This window comes from Tamandua tetradactyla, chromosome X, assembly GCF_023851605.1.
Source record: "Tamandua tetradactyla isolate mTamTet1 chromosome X, mTamTet1.pri, whole genome shotgun sequence".
NCBI classification, from domain to species: Eukaryota; Metazoa; Chordata; class Mammalia; order Pilosa; family Myrmecophagidae; genus Tamandua; species Tamandua tetradactyla.
This window is the reverse complement of record NC_135353.1, coordinates 71,293,816-71,316,815: the sequence shown is the minus strand read 5'-3', so window position 1 is coordinate 71,316,815 and position 23,000 is coordinate 71,293,816. Positions and strand designations below refer to the sequence as shown.

Here is a 23,000-nt window from a genome sequence, read left to right as displayed (position 1 = left end):
TTTTCTTTCAGCACTCGAAAAATATTATGGTCCCTCCTCTTGGGCTCAATGTTTTCAAATGAGAAATCTGCTCTCAATCAAATTGGCCTTCCTTTTTAGGTAATGAATTATATTCTCAGGTTGCTTTCGAGGTTATTTCCTTGTTTTTAGCTTTGGCCATTTAATTATGATGGATATTTATTTTTTTTGAATTTATCCTGTTCAGAGTTTGTGCAACTTTTTTAATCTGCAGTATTTCTTTGAATACTCTTTCAGTCCTATTATCTTTCTCCCATCCTTCTGGGACTCTAATCAAATTATCCTTAAGATTCCAGAGACTCTATCATTTTTATTTGAAATTTAATAATATTTATTTTTTAGAGCAGTTTTAGGCCTACAGAAAAATTGTGTGAAAGTTTTTGCTACCTCTATCCCTCCAACATAGTTTCCCTTATTATTAATATGTAGCATTAGTGTGGCACAATTGTTACAGTTGATGAATCAATATTTTTACATTATTGTTAACTAAAGTCCACAGTTTACATTAGCACTCACTCTTTGTCTTGTACTTGATTTTTACTCATTTTTTTTTTGTCAATATACTTTCTTTCTGCTGTTCAGATTGGGTGAATTGTGTTTCTCTATTCTTAAATTCACTTATTCCATCCTCTGTCACCTCCATGGTACTATTTTGCCTATCCTACAAGTTTCTATTTATGTTATTGCAGTTTCTCCTTTCTATAATTTTCATTTGGTTCTTTCATTACTTCTATTTATTTCCTGAGATGTTATATTTTTATTTGTATCAATAGAATTTGCATTTGATTATTGAAGCACTTTTTGTACAGCTGCTTTAAAATCTTTGTTAGATAATTCCAACATCTGCTTCATCTCAATGTTGGTGTCAGTTGATTCTTTCCTTATTGAAGTTGTGATTTTTCTTGGTGCTCTCAGGTATGATGGGTGATTTATTGCATATTCGACATTTGGTCTAGGACAGTTTGAGTCCTATGCAGATCTTTTATTTTAGCAGGTAGTCACCCTGCTAATCTTAACACACATTTTTGAGCTGCTTTCATGGGCTGTGATTCCACTGACAGTTTAATTTTTAGAGGATTTCTAGGTTTTTTATGTGCTTGGGTTATCTGCTGCCACTAGGGATGTCAATAGTCCTTGCTGGTATGTCTAAAGGAGTAGAAGGGATTTCCTTAGGCCAGGCTGAACTGTCTCTGGGCCTGGGAGTGGAGTCTGTGGGGGCAAGCAATATCCCTGATTAGGCAATTTGTTTCAGTGGCATTCTCCCTTGCTGCTGTTAATTGGTTGCCTTTGTGCCTCCCAGTGGTGAGGGGGTGTCTCAGGTCGGTGTAAACAAAGATGATTTCCAGGCTGAACTACCTAATATAGCAGAGTTTCTATTTGTAAGGTCCTCAGCTGTAAGGATTCCCCTTCAATCCAAGTGAAGAATGAGTCTAGGTTTGCTGCAATCTGATGCTAGGTTAAGGGGTCAGGAAATACAAGGCCTGGGACACCTTCTTCTCTTGGTTGGCACTGTTTAAGATGTCCTACTGCTATGTTTTTACTCCAGTCTTGGGCTTCAAACCAGTTTGCCTTCCTCTCACCACTTTTCTTAGTTCTTGCATTATTTTCAGGGTTCATAGTTGTACTTACTGTGAAGGATTAAGGAGAAGCAAATCTTATCTGTATCATCTTGCCTGTGCCAGACGTCCTGCAGGTAAAATTTTAATTTCTATGTTTGCTGAACACAGGCTGCTGACCAAAAGCACACTTGTGATTTAACATTACAATTATAGATTCAAAATAATGTTGAAATGAATTATTGTTATTTACACAATAGCAACAAACAGCAACATTATAGAAAGAAACATTTTTTCACTTTGGTTCTGCAATTGTGTTCAGTTAAGTGTAACATATTAATTAGGGACACCCGAAGGATTGAAAATTCTGGTATCTTCAGGAGTCAGCCAGATAAGAGAATACTTGAAACTATATGTTGTGCTACAATTGTGTTATGGACTGATAATGGCTCCCCATAATATGTATGCACATTTATTAATCCCAGGAACCTGTAAATGTTATACTTTATTTAGATTATCTGAGTGGGCCCTAAATGCCATAACATATATCCTTATAAAAGAAAAGCAGAGGGAGAAAAGACAATCACACATGAAACACAGAAGATAAGTTGATGTGAAGATGAAGGCAGAGACTGAAGTGTTGTACTACAATCTAAGCCAAAGAATGCCAGTAACCACCAGTAGTTTGCAGAGGTGAGGAACAGATTTTATCTGGATCTTTCAGTGGGAATTTGGCCCTGCTGACACCTTGATTTCAGACTTCTATCCTCTAGAAATGTGAAAGAATAAGCTTCTGTTACTTTAAGTCATCAAATTTGTGGTAATTTGTTACAGCAGCCAGAGGAACTAACACAAATAGTGAATGACAGGCTCTGTAGAAAACTACAGTATTCATCTCTAGTTTCACCTCACCATCTTTTCTCTGTGACAAGCAGATGAACACTTCTAGGTTATTGGATAAATCCAAAATGAACATGGCTAGGACACACTCTCATAATCAAGGTTTCGGATATGTGAGAGGATTTTGATTTAATTTATTTTATTGCTTATACCTTGCCCAAATTGGAATGAGACTGTGAGCAGCAGTACATGGTCTTTTTTTTTTTTAGATTATGCACTACAGAAAATATAGACACTGTCTTCCTTACCCCTGTCTTCTGAGTTACTTTAACCCCAACCTGTTCAGCTTCGTTCTTATCTCAAAATATCAGGTTACACATGTAAAACAGCCTCTCAAAATCTAGAAATAATAATCACTGCTCACCGCTCTGTACTTCATGGGTCTGCTCTAAAACCAAAATCTAGGCCCCTGTTTTCTTACAAGCATTTTCTAAAGGTGACTATACCATTGCTGTTCTTTTGCTTCTGGCTTATTTCATCTTACCAAAAGTCCCACACGTTCATTCACGTCGTTGCATACCTCACGACTTTGTTCCTTTTTGTAGCAGCACAACCTTCGTTCATAAGTATACACTGTCATTCACCAATCTACTTCTCCAATACGTGGTCTTTAGTCAGGGAAATACATCTTATTAAGACTTATAAACCTTCCTCCTTGAACTTTTATTTACAGTCTTGCTTTATAGTACAGGATATTTTATTTCTATACATAGTGAATATCAATATTTCCCTTCATGGTTTCATCTCCTTGTATTTTAATACTCAAACAGGCCTTCTCCTCACTTCTGTTTTAGTTTGCCAGAATTGCTAACACAAATACTACAAACTGTTTTGGCTCAATAACAGGAATTTATTGGTTCACAGTTCTGAGGCCAGAAGAAATCCAAAACCAAGACATCAGCAAGGTTTGCTTTTTCCAAGATTCTGTAGATTTCTTGTGGTAGCTTCTAGAAATGCCTGGTGTTCCTTGCCTTATATCTCTGCCTCCCATCACATGGCAATGACTTTTTTTCTTCTGTTCTTCCAGGCTCAAAAAAACCTGCACCAGACAATGTTAAATGAACAAGGGTAACTTTTGAAGGGGCTGCTATGACAGGGAAGAGAGAGTAGAATTCAATTCTGTAAAAACAAAGGATAGAAAGCTTGTTAGGTGCTGAGAGTGGGTCAGAGGAAACTAGTAAGAGGGATGGAATCACTGGGATAGGTGAGTGATTTAGTGTCATTGCAATTAGAATGTTTGGTTCCAATGAAAATGGTGAATGATTTAATGAAGTTGTGATCAGTGCCACTTGGTTTGGAATGTTTTTCTTTGCAGTAATTAGACTATTTTGAGTCTATAAAAGCTGGGAGGCAGGAAGAGGTAGATAAAGACTACCTAGTTAGGATCCTTTCAGGCACCTGGTTAGTGTAATGGCTAGAGTGAGAGGAAGTTCAGAGGCCTGAAGTCAATGAGAACCCTGTCTAAAATTTAGTCACACTAAAGGGAAGTTAAGGCCGTCTTGGTTGATGTCACTTTCATTCCAGGCTAATGATAATAATTCATCTCTGAACAACTCAAAGGAATTATAGATATGAGTGGGGTGAAGTAGGGTCCAAGAAATAGTCTCTTAAAGACTACTTTGTTTTTTTGGCTTTTAATAAGGGGATTTATCCAGTCTCAAATTCACAGTTCTTCAGAGGAGGGACAACTGGCTTTCCTCTTTCTCTGTCACGTGAGAAGGCATGCAATGGACGTCCTCTGAGCCTCCCCCCCCGCAGCTTCTGGGTTCAAATGGCTCTCCCTGGAGTGATTCCTTTCTGCATCTCCAAATGTCATGGTCTGAGTACCAAGTGCTGAGATGAAGTATGCTGAGCTACTTAGCTCTCTTCAGACCTTTCTCTTTTAAGCCTACAGCTAATTAAATTAAATATCACTCGTTGCAGAAGGCATTCCCCTTAGGTGACTGCAGATGTAATCAGCCCTAGATGAATTTCACATGCTGATGATTTAAGTCCACAGCAACATAACAAGTAGCATTATCACCTGGCCAAGTTGACACCTGAACCTAACTATCACAGCACCTAATCAATTGCCTGAAAGTGCAATGAGGTAAGCACTGGCAAAACTGAAGGGAACCTTGGTTCTTGAGATGATTCTATAAATATACAGCTTGCATGGTGTGACTGTGTCATTGCAAAAACCTTGTAACAAACATTCCCTTTATCCAGTGTATGAACAGATGAGTAAGAAATAAAGACAAAAGCAAATAAATAACAGGGGGGAATGTGGCATATGGGATGTTTTGGGTGTTTTTTTCTGCTTTAATTTTTATTCTTAATTTTACTTTTTTTTTTTAACATGGGCAGGCACCGGGAATCGAACCCGGGTCCTCGGGCATGGCAGGCAAGCATTCTTACCTGCTGAGCCACCGTGGCCCACCCTCTTAATTTTACTTTTTTTTGGAGTAATGAAAATATTCAAAAATTGATTGTGATGATGAATACTCAGCTATATGATGATAATGTGAACCATTGATTGTAAACTTTGGATGATTATATGGTATGTGAATATATAATATATCTCAAAATAATTCATTAAAAAAATTTAAAAAGCAAGTGGAGATGCTCCCACCATACATGGTAGGTAGTAGAAGTAGCTACCAGAGAAAACAGGTCAAGAGGACAGGCAGTTCTCACTATTTGTTCCATAGAAGAAGAGGATCACAAGCTCCACAGAGCCTGAAATGTTAAAGACTGTTATTGACATCGTTCTTGTAAGCATTTGTTAAGAGGTGGTGGTAAGGTCAGTAGTTTTAAGATCAGGCAACTTAAAAGAGAGATGTCTAAAAGGAAAAAGAGAAATATTAATATAATGTTGTATTAAAGTCTAAGCGGTCAGTGGATGAAAATCTTACTGTTATGTAGCCTTGCTCCTTGAGTTTGTTGAAACTTAGATATAAATTTTCTTGGTGGTGTTGTTCCCATCATGACTATATGTCATATAAAGGAATGTATGACTTGAGCATTTTATCAGGCTTCTTTAGTGACACAGAAGTGACTTTTTCAGGGAGAAATCAAGCCAATGCACAGTCTGCTGCAGGGATGAATCCTTTCAGGTATATATCAAATTGTCCAGCTTTAGTTCATAGTGCTCCTTTAGATTCTGGGGAACAGTCCAGATACAAGACAAACTAGAGTGACAATAAAATATATTGAAAATAAATATAGTAGGTAACATGATAATTAAAAAGGAAACAAACAAAAAAAACAAAATGAAAAGATGGCTTTCTTAAACAGTCAAAAACATGGTAAAGTCAACATAAAGCACAAGAAATTATTTTGATAAGACACCTAATCTCTGTTTTCTAGGCCAATTTTTCAGAATGTACAGAAAACCTTTAACAACTTCTTAAGAACAAACCATTATCCAGATGGGTCCCTGGACCAGATAAGTCCTGAAACCTAGAGGGCCGAGCCTTCCCAGAACATCAGATAGTTTCATCATCCTACCCCATATTATTGACAGCCCCTTCCAATATGAAAATTTAGACATGCCATAGCCCAAACACACCTAAAGAGAGGGATAGAAATATCAAAAATGATGGTGAAGTTATGCAAAGAAGATAGGATTTAACAAATGAATATCATTGCTGAATCATTAAGTTGATCTCTTTTAGTCTCCAGTATCTTAGAGCAGCTAGAAGTAAAAACCTAAAATTGTGAAATTGTAACCCATGTCAAACTCTGAAATACATTCTAAAACTAATTGTGGTGCTGTGCTTTAATATTTATTGCTATTTTGTATATATGTTATTTTTCACAAAAAAGGAAAAAAAATCGGTTGTGATGGTAAAAAAAAAATATTTATGCCTTCTAGCCTCCTATATTTGGGAGCAGCTAGAAGGAAAAATCTGAGAGGATTGTATGGTAGCCCATGACAAATTCTGGGATCTGTCCTGTAACTACTTGTTGAAGAGTGCTTTGAAAACTATTGCTTTATTCTTTCTTTGCTTTGTATATGTGTTATATTATACAATAAAAAGCTTATAAAAAACAGAAAAGAAACCATTAATCTAAGAAAGTTATGTCATTTTAACTGAGAAAAAAACCAAATTCTGATTTTTCGTCAATATATTATTTGATACTAAAGCCCTTAGAAAATCTTATTAATAAATCCATTACATCATACCCAGCTTTGATCACAAGAAATACCTTTTTCTCCACAAATCTTCTATACCTTTTCATATCACTTAGGTTTTTTTCTTTTCATTTAGGCTTTACCCTACACTTTCTTCTTTCTCATTCTGCAATCATCAGTCATTTTATATTAGGACAACAATCCTTTTTCCTTAACAAAATGACACATGCTTCATATCTTGCATACATGGCTTTGCATAACCCTAAGATTTTTAAATTATCAAAAGATCTTGGAAACGATCTTCAAGCTGACTTCCTACAAAACACAATTACTATGAAAATAAAGAATGTCAGAATAATGACTCAATTTGTTTAAATGCAAACTTACCTTTTTCATCAACTTAAACATCTAGTAGATGTAATGCTAGCATATTTGTTCAGTAAAACTCTATCGGTAAGGAATAAAACACACAAGTGGAATGAAAATGTATGTTTACATTGTACCTAATGCTAACCCAGAATATGTGGCTGTTTTTATTACATCAACAAGATAACCTCATTTGCAAAAGATTTGCCCAAATTACTTGAAATTGAATTTTTAAAATATTTGGACTTACTATTTGTAAGAATACTCTTTTCTAACTTGGAAGTATTACAAGTTCAGTTTCTTTCATTTCTGAGATTTTATGAGTATTTAATTTATGTAAGTGCTTATTTATCTTTAAACCAATTTGAATGGACCTCCTTTAATTAATTTTGCAAGTTAATTTGGTAATACCATCTTAGGTAGGAAAATATCATACATATAACATAGAAACATAGAGACACAAATAGGAAACTTATGGTTTTAATTTTAAAATTTCAGCCATGAGTCACATATTAACACCAATATACAAAGCTCACTAGTTTTTATTAAAGCTAGCTTTCTGTCTACTCCTTAGTTTTCAGGTATCTGGGTAGTGTAAGCTTAGGCCAGGGTGAGAGGGAGACTAGAGGTCTGGAGTCCAAGGAAAACCCTTTCAGAAGCTGACTCAAACTAAAGGAAAGTGAAGGCAATCTTGGTCACTGGTTTCTGCTGACTTGCGGCTTCTGGTGTGGCCTTCCCCAACTTCTGGCTTCTGATTTCTTCTCCTTATATGTCCTCCAGTAATATGGATTAAGAATCACCCTCATTTCATTGGACCACACCTAAACTAAAAATAATATTTTCAAAAGGTCTATTTATTGTGGGCTCATACTCACAGAGACATGGATTAGAATTAATAACAGTTTGTTCGGTTACATAATTCAACCTACCACAGCTTCTTTCCCAGTATTCAGATGAACATACCTCTATATTTTCTTTTAGTTGCTTTATGATTTTTTCTTAATATGTTTGAGATAAAAATATATACATGACTAATTGTCAAACTATTGTATCCATCAGAATCACCCTGGGGAGACTGTCAACAATGGGCCTCATTGACAAAGAATGGTTCTTGGTTGTGGGGTGAGGATTCTGTATTTTAAGCAAGCATTACAGAAGCATTTGGTAAACTAGCACACTTGGAGAAACACTGGCATATACTATCTTAAAATGATTTCATTTGTTGATTTTGGGGTACAATTTATTCACCTGTGGAATATCTTTCACAAGATATTTATCCTAGATAAATGAAAAGACTTGCTTAGGATCACAAAGTCAATCAGGAGCAGTGCTGAGAAAATAAAGATACTGTAGTCATATACCACACTCATTTGTCAAATCTTCATGTACACCAGAATCATTGTAGGAGCTTTCACAATATAATGATCCCTTGGCCTCACCTATAGAGAGTCGGATTCAATTGATCTGGAGTGTGGCCTGAGCTCCGTTAAGTATCTCCTCAGTTAATTCAAATCTGAAGTCAAGGTTGAAAACTAATGCACTAAAGACATCGGCATGAAAAAGACAGTTGTCTCATTAAGAAGGGCGCAGCTCAGTGGGGAAATAATATCTGACTATATACATATTATGGCCTTAAAAAGTGCTTTTCAGATATATGTGATATGGAATGGGGGGAGGGAATGTTCAAACTTGCACTATAGCTGGAGTCTTTTTTTACGCAAGCCCAAGATATGTCTGATGAACTTGTAGGATGAAGTGAGTGTGGGACAAAAGCCAATTTTCAAAATTTTCAACCAGTTTCTGAGGCCATTCTGATATAGCTGGTCTGTATAGCACATGTTGATAAGCACTGGCATAATAATTAGTCCATGTGTCAACACTGGGGTATGATGATTCCTGGGTTGTGTTCAATTTTTTAATTATAAGTCTCTAGGGAAAAGAAGTTAGTTTCCATAAATAGTCAGAGACATATCAGGCCCAGATTATAGGACTCTTGATTCGGCTGTAATCAACTGTCATGTCTTACAATTTGCCAGACCCTGTGCCTAGCACTAAGGGTACTAGAATAAATGAGACAAAATAGAGGCACACAGCTTAGAGGGGAGCACTGATGACTGGGAGGTAGAAAATATTTGAAAAAAGGATCCATCCACCAAGTTCCCAGTCCCCAACGTTATTTCCCGATGATCTGTGATTGTACGTTTATTGCCCACCACAAATCTCAAAGCAAAGGAAGAAAGTCCTCTGGATTCATGTAGGTTAGTGTGAGAACTCCTTGGGTGACAGTGGTGTGGACCAGCAACAGTCTTAGAGGCATAAAGCCACCTCTGCAACACACCTGCTTAAGTGCAGAGTGAAACCCGCATCAGTGTCAGCACGGGAAATAGAATCAGGGAGACTAGGCCATACTCATCAGGTGAAGAGAAAGTCCAATTCTGAAGACACGATACGAAGTATCAGATTTGACTACTGGAAAGGGGGTGAGGAAGTCTAAGTAAAACCAGAAAGGGCTGTTTGGATGCCTAAGCAGTATTGGAGTAGTACCCACTTGGATTAAGTGCAACTCTGAATAGGAATGACCATTCTCCACACTTCTATAAAGGGCAAAATGGGGATTCAGACCACTGAGGTTTCAGAGAAATAAGTTGGTCTTTATTACCGTTAGGTCTCTAAGCACATCTGCAGTGATGGGGGCCAGTGGGAGAAGCAAAACCCAACACAAGGGGAAAATGCCCAGTAGTCACGGCATTATCTAAGAAAGGGAGAGACAAAGCAGCAGGTCATTGGACTTGCTGGTAGGCACATATTACATATTCCTTGGCTTCTTCCCTAAACATGAAGGGCACCTAGAAGGTTGGGGCTTTCCACATGCATAGACTTGGTTAGAGTTCCGTTATTACTCATTTGATTCCCACAGCAGCCTTGTAAGTTATGCATTATCTTCATTTTATAGATGAATAGGCTAACTTTAAAGAAACGTATCTGTAATAATTACCAAGTTTGTACTTCTAAATAAGATATCCAGAAGCAACACACGATTTTTATGTCTTTCAATTGTGTCTCAAGTATTTATTAATTGTCCCCATTCCCTTTATAAGCTGACTGGCAAGGTTTTTGCTTTTTACTTTTTTTCTGACACATATATGTATTCATTTCAGAAAAATGAGAAAAAACAGGTAATTAAGAAGCAAATTAAAGAAAATAAAAAGCACCAAGGACTCTACTACATAGAAATAAACACATTCTGATTTTTATATTTTCATAACTTTTTTCTATTCATATAGATAGCATAAATATGCATGCCTTTAAATGAGATTATAGTATCTATAGACAGCTTTTTAAATTGCTTTATTAACTTTACAATATGCAATAAACTCTTTCATGCAAACTGGTGAAACTCCCCTGCTGACAGGAAAACTTACAACAGACCAGGTCAAAACAAAATCTCAAATTAGCAAACAATATAGAACACAAAAAGATTTACAATAAAAGGTACATCAGGAAAATGCAAGTTTGGAAAGCAGGGGGTTTCGATTATTAACCTTAGGATTCAAGGCATAAGGCAAAACTCATCATGATGGTCATGGTGAGGGGGGTCCCCTATAAGAATGCGCAGACTGTATCTTAGCTGCAGCTCCCTAATTTTCCTCCTTAGCTCTCTCATCTCCTCCATGAAACGCTCCATATCATCTGCATCTCCATCTATCATATCAATGTTATTGACAAATCTATTAGGTTCATCCCCTTCAAAATCCTGGACAGGTGGAGCCCAACCCCCTCTATTATTTCCTCCAGGCTCCTGCCCTTCACCACCTCCCAAAGGGAGGGCTTCCTCTCCATTCTGCACGGGAACCTGCTCTCCTCCTTCATTTTCCTGGGGGACGTTTTCCATGTTGAGTTTTTTTTTTTTTTCCTTGTTTCTTCTTCCTAGGAAACAAAACGTACGAGCAGGGATTGGAGGCTTGTAACAACAAGATTAAGAGTTCTGGCAGGCAAAGGTTTTCCCATCGGAGAGACTTCGTGTGCCCTCTAGGGGGCTCCCCAGCCCCAGTCCTTCCCTCCCCTCAATCCCACCATTTTCCCTGCAAATCCTTCCCCAGGCCCCTCGAGACGCCAAAATGGAGGACCGGCGGTGGGCGGGGCTGGGGCTGAGGCTGAGGCTGAGCTACCAGGGGCGCTCCAGACCTTGTCCTTCTACTCCTTTTTTTTCCTCACCAGCTTTAGGCCCACCGTTTTCATCTACTATCTCTGCCACGTTTCTCCTGCACTTAACACAGGCAGAAGGGTTGGTGTTGGTTTCCCAGATTCTATTCTGATTCTTGATAATCCCACCCAAGAGGGACCCTGGCAGTCCCCTACCTGCTGGGATCAGAGGCAGTACTCCTCTTTTAGACTTGAGATCTGCCGCTCCAACGGACCTAAAGACCTGCAGACAGAAATACAACAATGACCGGGACTGAACAGTTGATCGAAGTATCGGGGGCACCAGTTCCGTTATTGATTTAGGACTCTGCTAGTCAAATTGTGCCACCTTTTGGTTTTCCTTCACCTGGTCTCATGGCTTCCTTTCCTGTCCTGTGACGCACAACCCTGTCCCCTCCCCTTAAATATCCATCGTAATTAAGATAATTATTTCCAAACCATTTTAAATCTCTTCTTTAGGCCTCCTATCTCCACTGTCTCATACCACCCACCACCTAATTACCTTTTTTTTTCTCTCGTAAATGGGACGGGGGAGTCAGGAGAGATTGCTGAGTTTAATTATAAAGAAATCCAAGCTGGCTATCTGCCAAGCAGCTCTGGATCGCACTGTCCTCTCGAGCTCTCCCCTCTTCCACTGCCGACCATCTTAGGCACCAAGATGGACGAAGGGCGGAGTGGTAGTGTGGGCAATGCAAATCAGGACCCGCTGTGATCTCGGTGCTTTGTCATTCTTACCCCAAGATTCGCAAGCTGCACCCATGCTTACACCAACCTGCAGGGGCCAGAAACAGGTTCTCTCTCCCCGCCTCTTTCGCTGGGTCAGAAGCCTGCTGGCTCAAAAGTCTGCCTAGCAATAGAGAGCTGGTCCCCGGACCAAAACCTTGTCCGCCTCCTTTGCGGCACCGCCCCTTCAGGTCCCCGCAGCCCACCATTTCCGGCTCCAAAGCGGATTAAGGCTGAAGAGATGCTGCGAACGTATAGGCCTCGACCCGCTGCGGCATCCGCTTTCCCAAAACCTGGGGTCGTCGACTGCGCCCCCGCTTAAGCCGCCCGGCGAGAATCTAGCTGATTCCTCGCCATCCCCTACCCCGGCACTCCCCCTTCATCAGACAACGCCTGCTCGCCCGCCTCCTGGAGATCTGATCTGGTATGGGTTCTCAACCTCTGGCCTCTCTCTCCTGATCTCCTACCCCTAAGCCCTTCATTGCTCGCAAGAAACGGGTCAGTGTCGGGGAAGGGGGAGGGAGAATCTATCCTGGAGCCGCTCTGGTCTTTGCCCTCCACCACCCCACCCGGGTCAGTGCCCACCAACCTGCCACGGATCGGGGTTAGCTTCTAAGACTTCCTCTTTCCCTGGGCTACAGGCTCGCCCGCCCTCAGGACTACAGCTAGCCCGCCCACCGTCGCAAAAGGCTAGCAGACCGCAACTGGGAGGAGAAACTTTTCCGAACGTCAGCTCTGGGTCTCGTAAGGGCCACGTCACTGTGAGCTCAGATCCCCAATTATGGTTCATACCTGCAGTGCGGCAGGAGGTTGGCAGTTGAAGGTGGGCGGGGCCACCTTTTTCTCATTCGAGCCTTCCCGGCCGCTACCACAGGCTAGTCCTGCTCTATTTTTTTTTTCCTGTTTAGCAATCTCCGAGACCAAAGGGATCATAATATTTTATACTTTATATTTGTCTTTTCCTGACTTCTGCTGGAGCCTCTGAAGATTCATTTCTTCTTCTTCTAGTTACCTAAACGTCCAATTCTCTCCCCCGTACTTCACAGCTGGTAAAATCCAGCGTATCCCCTAACAGCCTAATACCAGAATGGAACTGGCAAGGCAGGGCGGGAAAGCGGTGGAAGAGGGGCGGAGTCGGGGAGCGCACGTCTAGAAAGTCTGGAAAATAGGAAGTGGCATTTTTGTTTAACTTTCATTTTATCTTCTTTTCTGTTTGTGTCTAGAGGGTGGGTGATTGTTTTTATTTTGTTCTCCATCAGCAGGCACTTAAAAAAAAAAACTTGATTTTAGAGCAGTTTTACGTTTACAGAAAAATTGCACAGAAAGTTCCTATACTTTACACACACGCACACAGTTTTCCCTATTATTTAAAATCTTGCATTAGTGTGCTTTCTTTTTTGTTTGTTCTAATTAGATAATAAAATTTTCAATTGGAAAAATAGAATTCGAGTTGCAAAATCATAGCAACCTGTTTCTGCTGCTGAATCATATTATAGATATAGACCCTCCAGTCTGTCCTCCCCCCTTTTAAGACCTTTGAACATAAACCTAAGCTGGCGGTTCCCTTTATGAACGGTCAGTGTATGTTCAGTGCTTCTATGAAGGGATTCACTGAGCCTTCTGGTGGATTATCGGATCTTAAGAGACTGGCAAAAATTGATGGTCTCCCCAAAATTTGTATTAGTGCAACTTCAGTTTACCAAGGACTCTCTAGACTCCCTTCTAAAATAGAGCAATACTGAGATCTTTCAACAATTGAGAACAGTAACTTGGGGAAGTTAGGCTGATAGATAAAGAATATTATGAAGGTACAATATTAAAACAATATTTTACCAAAATAAATTTAGAAGGAATGAAACAGAAGAGAAAGCCAATTGTCCACCCAAGTATGCAGAAATATTAGCAAGCTGATTGAAACATCTTGAATGAGTGGCAAAGGGTTGAATTATTGAAGAAACGGTGCTGGGATAGTTAGTTAACTATTTTGGGAAAAAATGCCATATTCCTGTCATATGCTAAAATATAGACATAAAAGGTTTCAATGAAAGATATAAAGCCATTAAACATAAAACATAACAAACATCATTTTGTATATAGTTTTAGGTTGGGAAAGTTTTTTAAAAATATAGCACCAGAGACTGATATGGCCAAAAAGCAAGTGTGACTCCATCCTGATGGGACCCCTCTAAGTCTAAGGAACCATGGACAATGTGCATCAGAATTGTCCCAATTAGTCAAGGAAAGCTAGAATATTTATTCACTTTGTTGTGTCCTTTACTGGTGTGTATTGCCCTAGGGATATAGCCTGGGCTAAACAAGTTCCCAAGATGCCAGAGAAAGCACTCAGCAAATTTAGAAAATACAGATAAAGTAGAACAATATCAGCTTTATTTCCACCCCAAGAAATATATTATTTACATTTTACTCTAAATCAGTCCAAATATTTCCCTTAAAAATAAACATAATACGCATACATCCATTTCTGTACTGATGGACATTTGGGCTGTATGTAGTTTTCACTATTTGAGACAATGATGACTGGACTTCTTTGTACATAGATTTTAAAATATCAACCTGAGGGTTTTAAATTCATAGAACTGTCATTATTGTATAAAAGAATATAGATGTTTTTAACTGTCATAGAAATTGGCCTTGAAAAATGTTGTCCCAATTTGTTATCTGTAGTATGAGCATTACTGTTTTCTAATAAGTCCACCAGAAGTGGGTATTACTTGGTATATTTTAGTTTGTTTTTAAGTTTTTGTTTTATTTTATGTTGTGTTTTGTTTTGTTCTTTGTATTTTTATTAATATATTTTATCTTATTTTAAAAAATTTGTTGCCAAGTTCATCAGGTAATGTTTTACCTGAGATTAAGATTCTGAGAGTCCTTCCCTAAGGATGCTAATTTAGTAGGTTGGAGTTGATCCTGGGAACCTACATTTGAGAAGTTTCCTAAGCAATTGTTATTATTAAGTACAGGTGGCAAACTGTGTGATAGCAGCAAAACAAAAGGTCTCCCACTATTGTGTAAATGGCATTTAAAAACTATATTATTATGAAATAATTTCAAGCTTACAGAACGGTTGCCAGAATAGCACAAAGAACTCCCACATGTCCTTCATCATATTCCCCATTGTTAACATTTTGCTATGTAATTTTGTCATTCTTTCTTTATACAGATGGACACATTATTATTTTTTTGAACATTTTAAATGTTCAAAAATGAAGACTAAATGGACATTTAAAAAATTTAGTTCAATTCATTTCATATAAATTTTTCTTGAATATTAGGCTGTTTTTGATCTTCAAATATATCTTACATTAAAATTTAAAAATATATAAGCTGTAGAATAAAATGAAAAAATAAAAAATATATAAGCTGTAACGTAGGAGTATAAATATATTTGATCATAGTCATACTAAATGCTCTCTGTCTACTACTCATACTCGCATCATTTATTTATGCATTTATGTTAATGAGATCACATACCATAAACTGCTCTACCACTTGCTTACTTTTTGCTTAAAAATGTCTTCTATATATTTCCAGTTTAGAAAAAAATGAAACTACTCTACCTTTACTTAATGAATCAAGAGTATTTAAATTATCATAGCTGATTCATAATTGATTTAATCAATCCTTAATTGATTTATATTGGTTTTCTTTCCATATTTTCATACTTATCTGTATTGTTTGAATAGACACATATATACATATTGCCCTTGAAAAAGTCAAACCGTTCGGTCACACATTCACCAACACAAGTTGTAATCAACCATATTACTTTATGAAATATTTGAATCATACAAAACAGTTTAGAGAATATAGCATATGTACATATGTATAAATACACATATATAAAAATATATACATATATGAGTTATTTTTATGTGATTTAAATGTACCTCAATGGATATATCTAAATATATAGATATATAGAGATAGAGTAACCTACTTTTCTTACAAGGCATGTTTTTGAAATTCATCTATGTTGATGTATGCATAGATAAATGCATGTAAGCCATTTATTTTTGCAACAGTATAGTATTCCATCATATAATTGCATCATAATTCACTTCATTTCTCATTTATTCACATTTCTATTTCCTCTTTTTTTAACTTTTTTATCGTATGATATAACATATATATAAAACAAGAAAGAAAAAAGCAATAGTTTTCAAAATACTTTTCAACAAGTAGTTACAGGACAGATCCCAGAGTTTGATAGGGCTACCGTATGATCCTCTCAGATTTTTCCTTCTAGCTGCTCCAGAATGTAGGAGGCTAGAAGGTATAAATTTTTTTTTATCATCACGATCAACTTTTTTTTCTTTTTTTGAAAAATAACATATATACAAAAAAAAGCAATAAATGTTAAAGCATAGCACCACAGTTAGTTGTAGAGCATATTTCAGAGTTTGACATGGGTTACAATTCCACAATTTTAGGTTTTTACTTCTAGCTGCCCTAAGATAATGGAGACTAAAAGAGATATCAATTTAATGATTCAGCAGTCATATTCATTTGTTAAATCCTATCTTTCCTGTATAACTCCACCATCACCTTTGATCTTTTATCACTCTCTTTAGGTGTGTTTGGGCTATGGCCATTCTAACGTTTTCATGTTGGAAAGACCTGTCACTAATATAGGGTAGGGGGATGGAACTGTCTGATGTTCTGGAGAACCTGGTATTGCATGAAAGGCAACGTGACATTTGTGGCCACTTAATTTATAGGCTCGGATTCGTGGACAACACAGACTTCAGTGATATAAAAATAGAATTTTTTAGGAAAGTAATGAAAAGATTATTAAAAATGAGCCATAGTTACATCACCAGGCAGGACAGCACCAACACCAGAAGAGGAGTGCTGGGAAATCTCAGAGACAGCACTCAGCGTCTGCCTGGTAAGAATCCACAGCATAGCATTATCTCTCTCTCTCTCATGAGATTCTCTCTCTCTTTCTAACTGCTTGCATGCAGTTTATATGATATCTTTGCACAATAGTAGTCGGAGTACAACTAGCTTACATGACTGGGCCCAGGTGGTCCTCTGGGAACTGGCTAGGGACCGAGAGGAGTTTCCTGGGACCTAGATAACTTGTTTTATCAAAGTACATCTCTTTCTGGGAGGATGGCCAGTCATCCCAGCTAGAGTGCACATTTCAACAATTTATTACCAAGATCAAATTATGGCCACCTCTCTTAAGCATAACAAACTCGACAGCAATTTATTACCAAAGTCACATAATGGCAACATTAGTTGAGTGTAACAAGCTACAAATTTATTACCAAAGTCACGTAATGGCCACGTCAGTTGAGCAGAACAGACTCTACAAATTTAGTTTTCCCTTTCATTCGACCCTTAGAGTCTGGTCTGTTCACAATGTAGGCCATGCTCATCTTTGAAGCAAATTTAAACAGATAAAGACAAAGGAATTTGGGATAAAGACACATCATTCACATCTGGGCATCACTTTGCTGGTACAGCAATAGTGTCTATTAGAAACAGATTCACCTACAGCAATACTATATATTAGGAACCAGTTCACCTATAGCAACAGTATATTAGTAATAGGTCTACCTGGTCTGGGGCAAGAAAAGAAACATCACCCGACCAGTACAATATTCTTGGACAAACAAACACATTACCCAGCCAGTACAGTACATTTTTATACTCGCTATCCTGTTCTGGAACAAACACAAAAAGACAACAGCAGGAGAACAAGCAACAGAGTAGAATTAAAGATCATCTTATACTGGCTAATGTTATTAATATCAAACATCAAGTACCAGTGAGAGGGGTCCATCATAACTGCAAGGGTGTGTATGACATTTACCTCTTCATCTGTTTCTTGTAAAGCATGTTTAACAGAATCTTGATTATTAGGGATTATATATGTATATATACACAAAGTATTTTATATATATAACAGCACAAATTCTTTAGCAGTTGTTAGATTTAGCTAAGTTCAGGTCTGTTCAGTGGCTGGTGTTATTCACCTGGAAAGTCCTTCAGCTGTATCAGTAGGGAGTTCAGCACAGATCCAGCAGTGAGAGACATTATGCACTCAGGCCTAGGTATGGGCCCACAATGCCAGGCTATTATTCAGTCATTCAGTTGGAGATGATGAACACTGTAACATACTCATTCATAAAGAAAATTTGATTAGTGGGCAATGTTTTTAATTTATTCTTTCCAGCATAGGTCACTATCATTCTATTTTTATTTCCCTCTGCTATTATTTCAGTGGCCCTTGGCCTGTCTTGGTTATGATTCTTTATTCAGACTTTACAGCTAATTTTGATATCAGTAGATCCAAATCTTCCCACACAAGTTGTTACATTAGGAACATGATTTAGGTTTTCCCAGTTTTCTTTTTATAAGGAATAATTATTCATTGCCCTTAAAATGGAACCATTGTCATTTTGGATTTGTAAAAGGGGATCTGTAGTAATATCTGAACTTTTACACATATTTCTTTGGGTTGCACATTGGTGTGCACAATAGTAAGCACTCCAGATTAGGTCTCTACACAGGTGCATATGTATTGACACATCTATTACAAGGCAATGATCCAATAAAATCAATTTGCCATATGTGAGCAGGGAGTGTTCCTCTTGCCAATTCCCCTATTATTATTTTTGATATTGTTTGTATTTAAAATGGGAAAAGGTAAACCAGTCTCTTTGGCTTGTGCCCACTTATGCATAGTTTGTGTGCTTAAATGCCCTGGTTGCCAGTGCACCCATTGTGTAAGAGCAGAGTCTTCTTCAGGAATGGCATTCACAGCAATTTTGGCCAAGTCATTTGCAGTAGCAATATACTCACATTCAGGTGAATTTAAGGTTAAGTGGGCATCTACATGAAAAACAGAATCATTAATACATTGAACAATTTTCCATATTTTTTCATAATGTTTTTCCCCATAGTTCCCTTCCGTGATTTCTCAATTACTCTGTTTCCAGATAGACATTCAAATAGTTAATTCATTAGCCACTGTTTATGAATCATAAAATCCTTTTCAAACAGTGTGATGATTTATTTTTCTTACACAGCTGAGGACATGATAACATCAACATAAAGTACAAGAAGTTATTCTGATAAGACATACTCTTTGCTTTTTACACTTGTGTGGGAAGATTTGGATCTACTGATATCAAAATTAGCTGTAAAGTCTGAATAAAGAATCATAACCAAGACAGGCCAAGGGCCACTGAAATAATAGCAGAGGGAAATAAAAATAGAATGATAGTGACCTATGCTGGAAAGAATAAATTAAAAACATTGCCCACTAATCAAATTTTCTTTATGAATGAGTATGTTACAGTGTTCATCATCTCCAACTGAATGACTGAATAATAGCCTGGCATTGTGGGCCCATACCTAGGCCTGAGTGCATAATGTCTCTCACTGCTGGATCTGTGCTGAACTCCCTACTGATACAGCTGAAGGACTTTCCAGGTGAATAACAGTTATAACAGTTATAAAAGACTTTTATAACTTTTCACTAAAACAGGCTAACAGTCCAAGAAAATTTTGTCACTTTAACAGAGGAAAACTAAATTTTCATCCCGCATCAGTATATTATTTGATATTAAAGCTTTCAAAAATTTTGTAGATAGACCTATTAAATCTTTTTTTTTAACTTTGACCATAATTTCCTCTTCCACAAACCATTGGCAGCTTTACTGTATCTATACCAGCTTTGTCTTATCCCTTCCCCACTCTGTAATAGCCATTCATTTTATCTTTGGACAAAACTATCCTCCTTTTTTTTGTAATAAAAACACAATTTTGTAATTAATAAAGTGTCAGTGGCAGAGAGAGTTCAAAAAGAGTTGAGAGGCTACTCTGGAGGTTGCTCTTACACAACCTTCAGGTAGACCTTGCTACCTATCATAACCTGCCAACCCCCAACTGGGACCATTCCAGCCAATCCTAAAGAACACCTAGGGCAATATATAAAATTCCATAAGGTTTCCACGCACTAGAGTAACTTTCCAGAAACCTACAACCTTCAGATGGGTGCCTGTTCCAGATAAGTCCTGAAACTTGGCCCAGCCTCTCCAGAACATCAGATAGTTCCATCTCTCTATCCCATATTAGTGACAGACCCTTCCAATATCAAAAATTTAGAATTGTCATAGCCCAAACAACCCCAATCAGAGGTATGGAAAGATCAAAGTTGATGGTGGAATTATACATAGAAGATAGGACTTAAAAAATGAATATGAATGCTGAACCATTAAATTGATACCTCTTTTAGTCTCCAGTAATTTAGAGCAGCTAGAAGTAAAATCCTAAAATTGTGAAATTGTAACCCATTGTCAAACTCTGAAATATGTTGTACAACTAATTGTGGTGTTGTGCTTTGAAATTTATAGCTTTTTTGTATATATGTTATTTTTCACAAAAAAAGAAGGAAAAAAAGTCGATTGTGATGATAAGAAAATATTTAAGCTCTCAAGCATCCTATATTCTGGAGCAGCTACAAGGAAAAATCTGAGAGGATCATTTAGTAGCCCATGACAAACTCTGGGATCTGTCCTGTAACTACTTGTTAAAGAGTGCTTTGGAAACTTTTTTTTTCTTTGCTTTGTATATATGTTATACTATACAATAAAAAAAGTAAAAAAAAATACTTTTTTTATATCCTTCCTATTTAAGTTACTAAAATGATTTTGGAAACTCCTCAGACAAGCATCTCACCATATATAATTGCCATCAAAATTAAACTTGTCAGAATAATGTCAAATACTTAAAACATTTTAATCAATGCATTTTTGAAAAGTAATTTTATAATTTTTTAACAAGAATTTTCACTTTTTCAAAGTTTTTTTATTATATTTCTTTTGCGAAACAAATCTAATTACAAGATGGTATTGAAATTTAAAGTTTCATTCTTAGGCTACTTTTCGCTGATGTCTAATTTATACAATGGAAAGTTAACAGATTTTTCAACTTAAAAGTAAAGAAAAGCTGTGAGCATAAAACTTGCAAGCAAGGAGCTTCTCAATATTAAACAACATCCCAAATTCAAATATATGAAATATAAGACCAAAGGGAAGCCGCAGATTTGGGGTCACAGATAATGGGGTTTGGCTTAATCCCTTTGCCTAAAAGAAAGGGGCTAAATTAGGGTACAGAGGTGCTGAAGGAGATGGATGCAGGTCTTCTGCCTTGCCAGGAGTAGGAGCATTATTAGTATTCACTTTACGATTATAACTTGGTTTACATTTTTCTTCATACATTCTCTTTATTTCATTATTTGGCAAACCGTTAATACTTTCTTGGTTGCTCCCAGCTTCCAGCAGGGCTTGGAACATGTCTCTGCAGGAAATCCTATTACTGGTATTGGGGAACTGACTCCCATGATGTTTTTTGGTCTTTCCTTCCCTTGTATTCCAGTCTCCCATGTCCCCCAGCTCTGCTAGTTTATCCAGAACCCTGTTGAGTGGATGGCCTGTTTCACCTAATAATAAATCACTATTAAATGTTTATATGCAGGAGGTGCTGTTTTGACAATGACATTTCCCTGTGAAGCATTCACAGGGAGGAGATGATATGTGTCAGCTTCTCCTAACATAATTGCTAATTTCATAACTTCCTCTTTCAATCTCTGCATAGCATCTCGCAAAGTGTATCAGGGTCGATCATTTCGCAGCCACATAGTGTCAGTAGGGAATTGTTTATTACACCCTTGTGCAGCCAGTACCAACAAGTTAGAACTTTCTCCTGTCAGCTGACTAAACTCACAAAAAGCAGTCTGTATGAAGGAATTAGTGGTAGTTCCTACAAATTTCATGCAATCAGCATAGTTTGATACTACTTCTCCAGCCCCTGCATCAGTAATTCTGATCATCCAGGAAATTAATGACTCACTAGTGTTCTGAGTAAAACAGCTAAGAATGTCAGTTATTTCTTGTTGAGTAAAATCTTCTATAGTGGTTTTAAAAGTAATCTGATTGCCCTGGTTCTCTTCTTTTTGCCTTTGTATTGGAGTTCCTATTTCTGGAGGATATTTATTCTTTCCTTTCTGACAAACCTTCTCATCTAAAATATTCTGATCTTTTTTATCATCATCATCATCATCATCTGTCTCATCCCGCACATCACCATCCCACTTATCAGGGTCCCAATCAGCAGTAGCAGTGGCTGTTACTGTATGTATTTTCTTTTTGTTTATTTTTACCTCATCTCTTCTTATATTTATATTGGGCCACATGAACTGTGGCTTTTTCAGCTACTGACTGATAATTATAAATTTGATTTTCCAAAATAAAATTTTGATTCTGCAGCATTGGCAGTCTTCCCTGCAGCTCTGCCAATTTCTTTTCACAATTAATCTTTTCAGAAATTGCTTGGTCTCTCTGCTCACACATTTTTGTATAGGCTGTTAACAAAGCCCATCCTTTTTGACACACTCAACCATTTCTTCCTTTTTTTCTAATGGAATGCTTTCTAGACAAAGAGTAACTTGAACAGGCTCTCCCTGTTTAATTCTATTCCCCCAATCTTCACAGGGTCCTATGCATTTTGCCCATTCCTTTGCAAGCAAGTAGTAAGGTAAATCACCCCATCATGGGATTTCTTATTTTTTGCCTTGGGCTTAGAGGACTTTTTCAAAAAAGCCTTTTTCAAAAATGGCATTGTCTCTTAGTTGATGTCGAAAGCTTATGGCCCACTATTAATCTCTTAGTGCTATTTGGATGGAGGCTGTGAGCTCTTGCGTAAGATATTGCTAAATGGCTCTCCTAACTCCTGAACAGGCTTTTCACTAATGTCTGTAACAGTGAATGCATGCTGAGAAAAACAAAATAAAATAAAATAAAATAAAGGCGATGGCACCTTTTGATTCTTACAGAGTTTTTTGAACCACACTGATCTCAAGTAAATCTTGAAAAAAGGTTTGAAAATTACAAATTACAAAATGTCTCATAGTAGTAGAAAGTAAAAACTAAGGAGATAAAATATTCAAATTCAAAGCAACATTCTGAACAGAAAAAGGACAAGAAACTGGCAAATTTAAATTGATCAAGGATGACTCTAACAAAGTATTACAATTCTCAGAAGCACATAGTCCATATTTTCTGCACAGATTTTCTAAAGCT

General features: G+C 37.3%; 1 protein-coding gene and 1 long non-coding RNA gene across 6 annotated transcripts in view; one reads left to right on the top strand and one right to left on the bottom strand.

The window, feature by feature from the left end:
- Positions 1-10,286: 10,286 nt before the first annotated feature.
- On the bottom strand, positions 10,287-12,935 carry LOC143671429 (protein BEX5-like). 5 transcript variants are annotated; one of them, XM_077146581.1, is made up of 3 exons: positions 12,676-12,935; positions 11,317-11,383; positions 10,287-10,884 (listed from the first exon to the last, which is right to left on the bottom strand). In XM_077146581.1, the coding sequence occupies exons 1-3, from the start codon at positions 12,814-12,816 to the stop codon at positions 10,508-10,510; spliced, it is 585 nt and encodes a 194-aa protein (XP_077002696.1). In that variant the 5' UTR covers positions 12,817-12,935; the 3' UTR covers positions 10,287-10,507. The 5 variants fall into 5 exon arrangements, with proteins under 5 accessions (XP_077002696.1, XP_077002697.1, XP_077002699.1 ...); XM_077146582.1 differs by lacking the exon at positions 12,676-12,935 and adding an exon at positions 12,473-12,650; XM_077146584.1 differs by lacking the exon at positions 12,676-12,935 and adding an exon at positions 11,896-12,183.
- The window catches only part of LOC143671430 (uncharacterized), a 29,782-nt gene continuing 18,877 nt past the window's right edge, over positions 12,096-23,000 (top strand). The window contains exon 1 of the long non-coding RNA XR_013169555.1: positions 12,096-12,307. This is a non-coding gene — a long non-coding RNA (uncharacterized LOC143671430). The remainder of the gene's footprint in view (positions 12,308-23,000) is intronic.

Bases quoted from the DNA above. Each gene is read 5' to 3' on its own strand.
- LOC143671429 (XM_077146581.1), bottom strand. From the start codon at position 12,816: ATGATCCCTTTGGTCTCGGAGATTGCTAAACAGGAAAAAAAAAATAGA. The intron at 11,384-12,675 runs GTATGAACCATA...TTCTGTCTGCAG, and splicing joins AACCTCCTGCCGCACTGCAG to GTCTTTAGGTCCGTTGGAGC. The intron at 10,885-11,316 runs GTAGGGGACTGC...TTTGTTTCCTAG, and splicing joins ACTGCCTCTGATCCCAGCAG to GAAGAAGAAACAAGGAAAAA.